Source organism: Galeopterus variegatus, unplaced genomic scaffold (assembly GCF_000696425.1).
Source record: "Galeopterus variegatus unplaced genomic scaffold, G_variegatus-3.0.2 Scaffold3390, whole genome shotgun sequence".
Taxonomy (NCBI): domain Eukaryota; kingdom Metazoa; phylum Chordata; class Mammalia; order Dermoptera; family Cynocephalidae; genus Galeopterus; species Galeopterus variegatus.
In genome coordinates this window covers 100,790-110,792 of record NW_007729501.1, presented here as the reverse complement: position 1 = coordinate 110,792, position 10,003 = coordinate 100,790, and the positions used below count along the sequence as shown (strand labels likewise).

Here is a 10,003-nt window from a genome sequence, read left to right as displayed (position 1 = left end):
AGGCTTCCAGAAGGTGATAAGCAAAATGTGGGTAAAGGTAGGATTGGTATCTGAGAATAATGAGTAAGGAAAGGATCTTGCAATTGTAGAAATACCAAACCTAGGGAAATAATATCAGAATGTGTTTAGAAATTACAGTGTACAAACTCCATTGAAGTCTCTATTAGAACCCAAATGGTACCCATACAGATTTAAATTTTTACTACATAGGAAATGAAACTTACATAAGTATAGTCTATTTCTACATGTATATATCTGAAGCGAAGTACTTTTCCACAGAAACACATTAATTTGAACATCATTTATTCATTAAGACTCATATTCCTTCTTAACTGGCATATTACCTACATTTTAGATAAGTTGCCTTCCCTTCATCAAGCCTTAGGGCAGACTATAAATGTGAAATAAATTAAGACAGGAGTTTCCTGAATGTAAAAAGATTTTTTTATCCAACCTAAATCAGAGCTTTAAACCTTTTACTTTTCAGAATGTAGTTTATTATCCTCTATTGCTTCCAGTGGAATCTAAGTTTTAATTAGTTTGAAAACATAGATGTGATCTTTTACAGAATGAAATCACTGCCCCTGTATTTAATTAAATGAACCCCATAAAAGTTGGATTTTAGCCAGGGGCATAATTTATAGTAGGCTGAATTTAAAATTGCATTAGCACTTTATACTTGGGTCATTTGCACGTGTAATAGAAATATAGGTGATGGTAATAGGCTGATCCTCAGAAACCAAATGTCTCCCCATAAATAGATATTTATTTTTTAATTTGGAGAGAGTATGGTCTGTCTGTTCTAAATACTACATTTTGAAATATCCTGAACTGCTTCCAATTAAGTTGTACAAAACTTTCAAAGCTGTCTGGACTCCTGCGTTTTGAAAGGCAATATGGATGGGAGTAGTTTAACCAGTAGTATTTCCAGGCAGACAGTGAAAATCAAGTCTCTGGGTTCCCGGCCCAGGTAGCGTTCCCGCATGTGTAGTCTCTGAGCGCAGTCTGGCCACCTCTGCCAACTCAGATGTTTTTTGGTAAAATGCCACCTGTAACGCATTCATATGACCATTTCTTAAGAGGTTTCAGTGTGCTGTGGCCTCATTTTCCCCCAGAAAGTCTTCCAGTGGCTTCTCATTAGCCAAGAAGGGAAATTAGTCTCACTAAATAACCTCAGTAAATACTTGCTGAATGAGCAAATGACTGAAAGATATACAGATGGATTGTCAATGAAATTTATCCACAAATGGAAAACCCACCAGCTTTGTGTTAGTTCTAGGGACCTACTATGGACGAGACAGCCACAAGTACCTCCTACAGAGACCAGCAGCAATGTTATCCGGGCTTAAATGGAACCAGGAAGGCATCATTGTCTGTCTTGTCTTGGGAGACCTTACGCTAACAGACCTCTTTAAGGTCCCTTAGTGTCATGTCATATTTGCAGCAGTGATGTTTGACTTGAGACTAACTGATTGGATTTTCGCTATAATTGCACCTAAGTCCCAAGGAACCAGCCAGAGCCTTAGGTGAATAACTTAAGCATTTAATTTATAATAAAGTTTGCAATCAGCATTTCTTGTTCCAAAACATTCCATTTACTTGGTTTTAGAGCTGCATAAAATGTTTTAAAGGCAATCTGCTCAATTGGGCGATTTAATGATATTGAATTTGACCGGTCAAACGTCACTGGATGAGCATCCCGTCTATAATCACAGCCATCATCACTGCTGTTTTGTGTAATGTAGATGCAGTGCTAATCCTAAGAATAAAGGTTGTCATTCTCGGTTGGCTGATGGCGTGCACCGGAGTCATCACCTCGCTAAGTCTCTCAGTGATGTGATTCCAAGATGACAGTGTAATAAGTGTTATGTGCACAAGGTAATTCAAAACAAATTTGGCTGCAAAATGGATCATCTAGGATAGTAAACTCCCATCATCTTTTAAGCGAATGTAATGATCCTTAAAATACTTTGTCAAGAAGCTCATGTGGCAGGGGTCAAGTCCTGTAAAATTTATCTGTTGCACCCCCACACCCCCCAAGGATCCCAACTCAAGGACTGAAAATATTAATGTGTATATTGGTAGCTCAGGAACACAGGATGGACAAAGAGCTTCCTGTGAAATAAAGAAGCCTTTCATTATACAAATGTCTCTTAAAACCACCTAACCAGGCTAGATTTTGCTTCTTTGATTTATAGATTGTTTTCTCCGGGGAAATGTGACTATTCTGCTATAGGATCCCCATTAACACTGGTATCTTAGTAAATATTTATTATTTGCATGTTAGGCACTGTAAGTAGATTATCTCATTTCCACTTTATAATAATCCTAAGAAGCGTGACACTACAATTATATTTATTTTGCAGATGAGGAAACAGACTCAGAACAGTTAAATTGCCCAAAGCCAGCAGCCAGGATTCCAACCTAGCCTGGGCCCAAAGTTGCCTTCCCTGCACACTCCATCTCTGAGCTGTGAGGGAGGACAGGTCACCTGGCATCTGGAGGGGCTTATTTGAACTGTTTGAGTGGAAACTGCATGGCACTGGGCTACTGAAATTGTTCCCTCAGGCACAACTGTCACAAATGCTTTTCTGTGGAACCCAGCCATAAGCAGAGGACAGGTCACCTGGCATCTGGAGGGGCTTATTTGAACTGTTTGAGTGGAAACTGCATGGCACTGGGCTATTGAAATTGTTCCCTCAGGCACAACTGTCACAAATGCTTTTCTGTGGAACCCAGCCATAAGCAGAAGTGACATGCTTGTGTGGGGTGAAAGGGCATTTCTCAGATACCATCAAGTTCCAGGCCTCTCTTGGGGTTGCCACTGCTCTTTTCTCTGTAGCCTGAGCAGTAGAGAAGTTGTAGGTATTGTTGCATCAGTGCCTTTTAATCATACCCGAAGTCAGACAGATACAGAAGTCTTCCTGCTTTTTGTAATTGAGTGCCTAAGGACACAGGGGCACTTTTTGCCCTGGGAATCTGCTTAGCTTGTCCTTCATGTATCATGTTCTAGGTACCATTGAAACATTTACTCAGTGGCGCTAGCATTGATTTATAAAATCTATCCAGGTAAAGCAATAGCTGCCATCACTTTTCTGTAAAAACGAGCTGATTAAGATGCATACCTAATCAGAGCAACATTTTCATTCCTTCTTTTGTGCAGAGAGGAGAATGTCTGTAGGAACAAATGAGAATACATTCATGCTTAATTTTATAGTACGTCTATGTGATATTTACTCCTGTTAGGATGTTTGGGGTTGTACGTAGTTAAAATCCAAGCCAAATGGCCTAAAGTATGACGAATGTATTATCAAATATGACAAGAAGTTTGGTGATAAGAGGTTCTAAGCTTGGTTAGTTCACTTGCTCAAAGATGTCATCAGAAACCCCAATTCTCCCATTTTTGTGCTGTACCATCCTCAGTATGTTAATTTGGGCAAGGCCGATTCCTCACATGGTCCCAAGATGCTGCCACAAGTCCGATTTTAAGGATGAACAAGACCTTAAAGCTCCCTAGCAGATCTGCCCTCCTATCCTGTCAGCCAGAGTTATATTGCCTGCCCATGCCTTAACCCATCACCAGGCAAAAGGAACCGAGACGACCATGGTAGGCCAAAGCCGATCAGAATCCACCCCGCAAGTCCCCGCAGTAGATCTCTGATCTAGTGGGAAGGAAACAGAGTGATAGTTCTCTTGATAGTTCTCTTGGCAGTGAGGAAGGAGGGGCGCTTGCTGACCACCCCCTGACATTGCCTGCTGTGGCATTTGCAAGATCTCATTGTGTGTGCAGAAAGGAAGGACTCACAAATTCCTTTTCAGACACAACTGGAGGGCTCCTGGGGTCTATTTCCCCTCCCTCTATTCATGTAGCTTAGTGTTTCTCTAAAAGAGAACAAGTTGAAGAGGAAAAAGATACCATAGTGAGAAAACCCCATGTTCATTCTTTTAGCAAAAGGCCTGGTATTTATACATAAACAGAGAAAACACATATTTGATATATCTTGCAGGACCCAGTCAGAGATCTGAATGTCTGAGTTCATTGTGGGTAAAACTAACTTTGGAACAAGCCATGCCCAGTGAATGCCAGACAGAAAACCATGTGACCAGATGGCATTGGCCACACCCACCTCTCCTGTGGGTGCTGTACATTCCACTAAGTTACTCCCAGGAACAAGTTTACTACTGCGTTTTAAATCCCTGTGTTAACTGACTCATGGTGCCACGCATTAGTGGAAAATAAGGCTCATATTGTTCTGCCCCAGCAGGAACTTCACAGTTCTTCAAGGTGTTTTCCATTCCCCCACTCCATTCCCACCCAGCCCAAGCCCTCAGCAGTCCAAGGCTCTAAGCAGGGATGAAGTCACGAAGGTCAACTAGTTTGGAAAGCTAGAAGGCATTGTGATTTTTTATTCTTTTCTACAAGAAGGGAGAGGGAAGACAGTTGTGCTAAAAACTGCTGTTCCCAGTCCTCCAGGATGGGGGATTTAAAAGTTCAGTGGTTCAGACTTTCCCTTATGGACTGGTGCACTTGAATCACTTTGGGACCCAGAGTTCCTGTTCTGCCCCAAACCCTCACGATGTAAGTAAATTACTTAAGTGGATTGAATCCAAATCATTAATGACCTCCACTGGCATGATTCATTAGGGCTTCATTACGAGGAAAGATTCCGACATCTATTCCTTAATCCAACAGTTGTTTACATTGCACTCCAACCTGAGAGTTGTTGTCCCTGTGGGGCTGGAGTGAAAGGGTTTAGGGTAAAAAAACAAACAGAAAAAGTTGTATAATCAATACTCATGTTCTGCTTGGACAAAGAGAAGCCAAAGTGCTCTACCTCAGAGGATGGACCTAATTGTCAGCACACTTTGAAGTACAAGATACGAAGGGGAAAAACCGTGTATGCCAGACAGAAAAGGCTGTGGTTCAATGTTCATTTTGACATTTATAAGCAAATGCTAAACACATGCATATTGAAAGAATGGAATATTAACCTAAGAGGTTTAAACTCAGGAACGTCTATGTTAAGTGACTTGAATGAGACAGTGTTCTCCACAGAAGATTGGAGAAACTGAGGAACTTCTGCAGCAATATATAAGGTGGAATATGATTCTTATACCATCATTTTATATTTGATTTTAAAAGGCTACCAACCACTTGGGGGATGATATTGAAATGTTTCAGAGCCTCATAAGTTTCATGCAGTCCAATCATAAGACGTTACCAAACTGCACATAAAATAACTACCTGAACGAAATTCCTTCGTGTTATAAGGGAGGGGAAGGGAGAAGATAAATTAAACAGTTGGACTTCCATGTTACTTGGAATGACTTCATTTTTTAGAAATGAGATTTTGGTTTCTATTTCATCTTGCATAAGCTGTTCTAAAGATAACTGTGTTGAGTTAGTTTTGATCGTACCATTGGAGAGAATCCTGGACATAGCATGAACTAGTAAGGTCATCTCATGTGGTTTATTTGAGGCTGCAGAGGAGGGAGATAAACATAATTTTGGTCCTGCCAACTTCACAGGACTATGATGAAGGAATTGTTGAGAGGTATCTTCATTTAAGTCATGCAGTAGACAGTAGATACTCAATAAGTACAGGCATTAGGGATGCAGCGGTAGCAGAGCACTGTACACAGTGGAAAACAAAACAGCAATTAAGCTAGCTGTTGTTTCTCCAAACACCAGCCATCTGAGTTCCTTTTCCATGATATTTGCCATGTCCATCTATAGCCTGTGCTATCATTTACATCATATTTTCAATGGACTTTTTAAAGAAAAGCAAACAAGTTCATTTTAAAAAGAAAACCCATATAACTTCTATAGTATCACCTGACACAAACTGGAAAAATACACACCATTAAAACATAGCAATGTAATTAATTTCTAGTTAGCTATTATTGCCTGATAAAGGCTCTGAGCCTGAGGCTGGTCTTTTCTTTCACAGGCAAGATTAGCAAGTGATGAAATTGCATTAAAGACACTGCAGTAGGAAGCCAAGACTTCCCCGCTGTGAGATTTAGTGTTAACTGCCAGATCTGTGTGCCTCCAAACTCACCCCCTTCCCACCAGGCATTCTTTGGGAAACCTAAGCATAGAGAATTGAAGTTCTTGGACACCCCCATGTGCTTGTTTCTTTTAGCAGCTTACCCATGAAAGCAGTCAAGGCATGTGTCAATCTTTCCAGTTTTTGCTCAATTATAATCCTGTCCCACCTTAAATATTTTTCAACAGGTCAACGGCAAAGACTTATCCAGAGCGACCCATGACCAGGCTGTGGAAGCTTTCAAGACAGCCAAGGAGCCCATCGTGGTACAGGTGTTGAGGAGAACAGCAAGGACCAAAATGTTCACACCTCCTTCAGAGTCGCAGTTGGTGGACACAGGAACCCAAACCGACATCACCTTTGAACACATCATGGCCCTCACTAAGATGTCCTCTCCCAGCCCGCCCGTGCTCGATCCCTACCTCTTGCCAGAGGAGTAAGTCGTGACTGCCAATCACTAATGTGTTAAGTACGATAAAGAAGGATGGTAACAATCCATGTGGTGAACAAAATTAATGTGTCTGATAATCCTCCTCCAAGTTGCCCGTGTTTAACTTTATTGTTTATAGAGGCAATAAATCGAATCCTGCTCAGAACCGCTCTGACATATTAATTACTTTATTATAACCCTGGAGCAGAGTTATTTAAATTATATTCTAAGAACAAAATTACTTACAAATGTTGTAAAAAGTTGTCTCAGAACAACATTTAATCACTGCAAATGGTAATTTGAAGATTTTGTAGTCATCACCAGAGGGGAAGCTGATTGTTCTCTTAAATAGATGACAAAGGAAGGTGTGAGTGTGAAGAGAGCCCTGGAGGTTGTGCATTCTGCTTTCTCGGGTCCCATTTCAAACATGGATCCATGTAATAACCCACACCTGCCTCATATAAGTACTGCATATTCCAATTAAATAACAACTGTGACTCAATGCACTACATTAATTTCTTTACACATGAGCCTTCTCTCACCTATGCCAGAGACATAGAATAGTTCAGAGCCTTTGAGTCAGACAAACCTGATGCTCACACTAATTTCTAACTGTGAAACATGGGTAATTTTTACTTTTTTGGACTGTATTTTCCTATATTAAAATGGGGATAACAGTATCAATCTCATAAGATTGTTGAAGAATTAAATAATGTATGGAAAGTTCACAGCAAGGCATATGATAAGCACTCAATAAATGGAAGCAGCGATTATTGTTAATTTAGTGACTGATGTAAAATATTCAGGAAAAAATGAAGAGCAAGAAACTTTCTGGGGTAGATTGCTGTTTTAAAAGAGGACTAGTTTAATGTAGCTTTTCATATGTGACTTTGCACGTCAGAGACACAGCCTCTCTCACTGTTGTTAGGATCACCCCTGTCTCTTCCCATCTTGGCTCTATTTTGAGTCAGATCATTGACTTGATGCATTATTTTGAAGTGTGTTTCCACCTTTTACAAGGAAAACCTCTGAGTGGTACCTGTTGGATTTCTATTAGTAACTCAATAGCTGGAGGGAGCACATGTTCCCTGTAGTTCTGTCAAATTCTGGACAAAGGCTGGCCTTTCATCCTGTGGTTTTAGTGGTTAGCTGTCATCAGAATCCAGGACTAATTCCCCAGGCTTGACAAAGTAAATTCAGCTCCAGCTGACAGCGTGTAAAAGTAGAGGGTGGGCATTTGTCTGACATTCACTCACAGTGTGCAGGTGTGCAAAGAACTGTTGTCTCCTTGATTTCTCACAACTGTCCCTTCTATACAGATGAGGAACTGCAGACTCACCAGGTGCTATGCAGCTTAAGTTGGCAGCGACTGGTGGAAAGGCAGGCCTGTTGGACCTCAGCTCCCAGCTCTTAATCATGATGTTCTGTTGTATCCAAGTTGATCCTATAAAACAACTGGCCGATTCACTGAGTATGATCGTTCAAACCAGTTATCTGATGTTGTAGACCCAAACTGTCTCACATTATTGATGAGGCCTTTAAGTCTACAGCTGACTTTCAAATATTGAACTGTCACAGTGATGGACCTTTTAGAAGCCAAACCCCTAATTTCCTCTTAAGTCTAGTTAACATGACATGACTTATCCCTCAGGGGTGACTTGAGAAATGTCAGAAGAGTCTAGAGGTCAGGCCTCTGCAGGTTCTGGCTACAAGGTCAGACAACAGCAAGAGCATGTGTCGGGATTGAATGAGGAGTGTTAAGTTGATGTTTGAAAGCCCAGGCCTTCCAACAGTATCCTTAGTACTAAAAGCCCCTTAAGTGCAGGCAGTATATTTGCCTAATGGGTCCAGAAAATTGAAAGCCAGCCATTGTTTGAATGAACACGCCTGTCTGATCTGTTGTTGCAAAACTAAGTGCCTGGGAGGGAAGACCAGAGCCCATTGATTGCTGTGCTGACCTTTGAGCAGGTGAAGGTTTGGGTCCCCAGCCAACAATCAGAGGCTGAAGCTTTCCATCTGCATCTGGCACCATGGATGCTAAGCTCCTTTCAAAGCCACTGACCAAGCATGTTATAATTCCTACTGCCTTCGCTCCTAGAGGTTCCATTAATGACATTTCCAAAGGGGTGAGGGGGGGGGGTCTGTGAGTTGTTTTACATATGTTCTAGAGAAACACAAGCTTCCTGTCTCCTAGCAGAATGAGTGTGTGTATGTACATTTATGCCTGCATGTGTGTACATTACATACATTGTATGTGCATACTGAGTTGTGATGGCAAACTTCTTTTTGTGGGTATAGTCAAAAAGTTTGAAAAGACACTTTTGTAGATGATAGCACAACAGTTTCAGTCATAGCCCTTTGAACTAGTCTCAGAGTCCAGCCCATGTCATTGAGTGCTGCCTGAAGTCAAGCCTTTTCTCTTCAGAGATAAAATCGAACAATGAGGTAATAGCGGTAAATATGGGCCTGTCTCTAGGCAGAAGACCGAGTTAGATGTTAGTCACATTTAATCACGTGGCTGGTGCACTAAGGGATGGACTCTGGAAACAGCCTGGCACCTTATATCTTAACTCCTTCCAAAGGAAATGGACTCTAGGACTAATGGTGGAAATATGATCGAGGTCCTGACCATGCTAAGAGCCACATTTAGAGAGAAGTGAGCCATAAAAGGGCCCACACCCTGAGAACTGCTGCCCTGCTCTGCTGGCCTGATGATGGGATAATAAGCACGGATACCTATACTGGAAGCAGGGCCTGAAAGATCTTTCATCTCTTTTCAGGCATCCTTCAGCCCATGAATACTACGATCCAAATGACTACATTGGGGACATCCATCAGGAGATGGACAGGGAGGAGCTGGAGCTGGAGGTATGAAGAATGGCTTTGTCTCATTTTATGAGTCATTATTAAGAACACAGAATGCCTAATAAGTTCTGTATAAGCAGAAATTCAGTTTACAGATGCTGATGAAAAATATCAAAAGCAAAATCACTCTCCATTCAAAACAGAGCTTAACAATCAGGTCTCCAAAGCAGAAATTTAGGTATCTTTTATTTGAATCACTTCAAAAATAGGACAATTCCTGTTCTCAACCTTCGAATCCACGTAATCTGTACATTCTTGCCACTAACGTGAGCCTTATCACCTTCCTACCTTATGTCATCACCACTTTTTTACTCAAAGGTAGGTGCTCAAGAATAGGAGGATAAGTTACTAAAGTGATGCAGCCCACCCCCAACCAACAGAGTCTGCCCCCTGATTCACTTGCTCCAAGTTTTCTTTCTCTTTCTTTCTTTCTTTCTCTTTCTTTCCTTCCTTCCTTCCTTCCTTCCTTCCTTCCTTCCTTCCTTCCTTCCTTCCTTCCTTCCTTCCTTCCTTCCTTTTCCTTTCCTTTCCTTTCCTTTCCTTTCCTTTCCTTTCCTTTCTTTCCTTTCTTTCTTTTCTTTCTTTTCTTTCTTTCTTTTTTTTTAATTTTTTTTTTATTTTTAAATTTTATTTTGTCGATATACAATGAGGTTGATTA

The 10,003-nt window shown here is 41.0% G+C and overlaps 1 protein-coding gene across 1 annotated transcript in view; it reads left to right on the top strand.

Annotated features, from left to right (window-relative positions):
- The first annotated feature begins 6,241 nt into the window (after positions 1 to 6,241).
- Positions 6,242 to 10,003, top strand: part of PDZRN3 (PDZ domain containing ring finger 3) — a 24,807-nt gene continuing 21,045 nt past the window's right edge. Inside the window, exons 1-2 of the mRNA XM_008584862.1 lie at positions 6,242 to 6,486; positions 9,261 to 9,348. Coding sequence (XP_008583084.1) covers positions 6,350 to 6,486; positions 9,261 to 9,348 — 225 coding nt within the window. The 5' untranslated portion in view covers positions 6,242 to 6,349. The remainder of the gene's footprint in view (positions 6,487 to 9,260; positions 9,349 to 10,003) is intronic.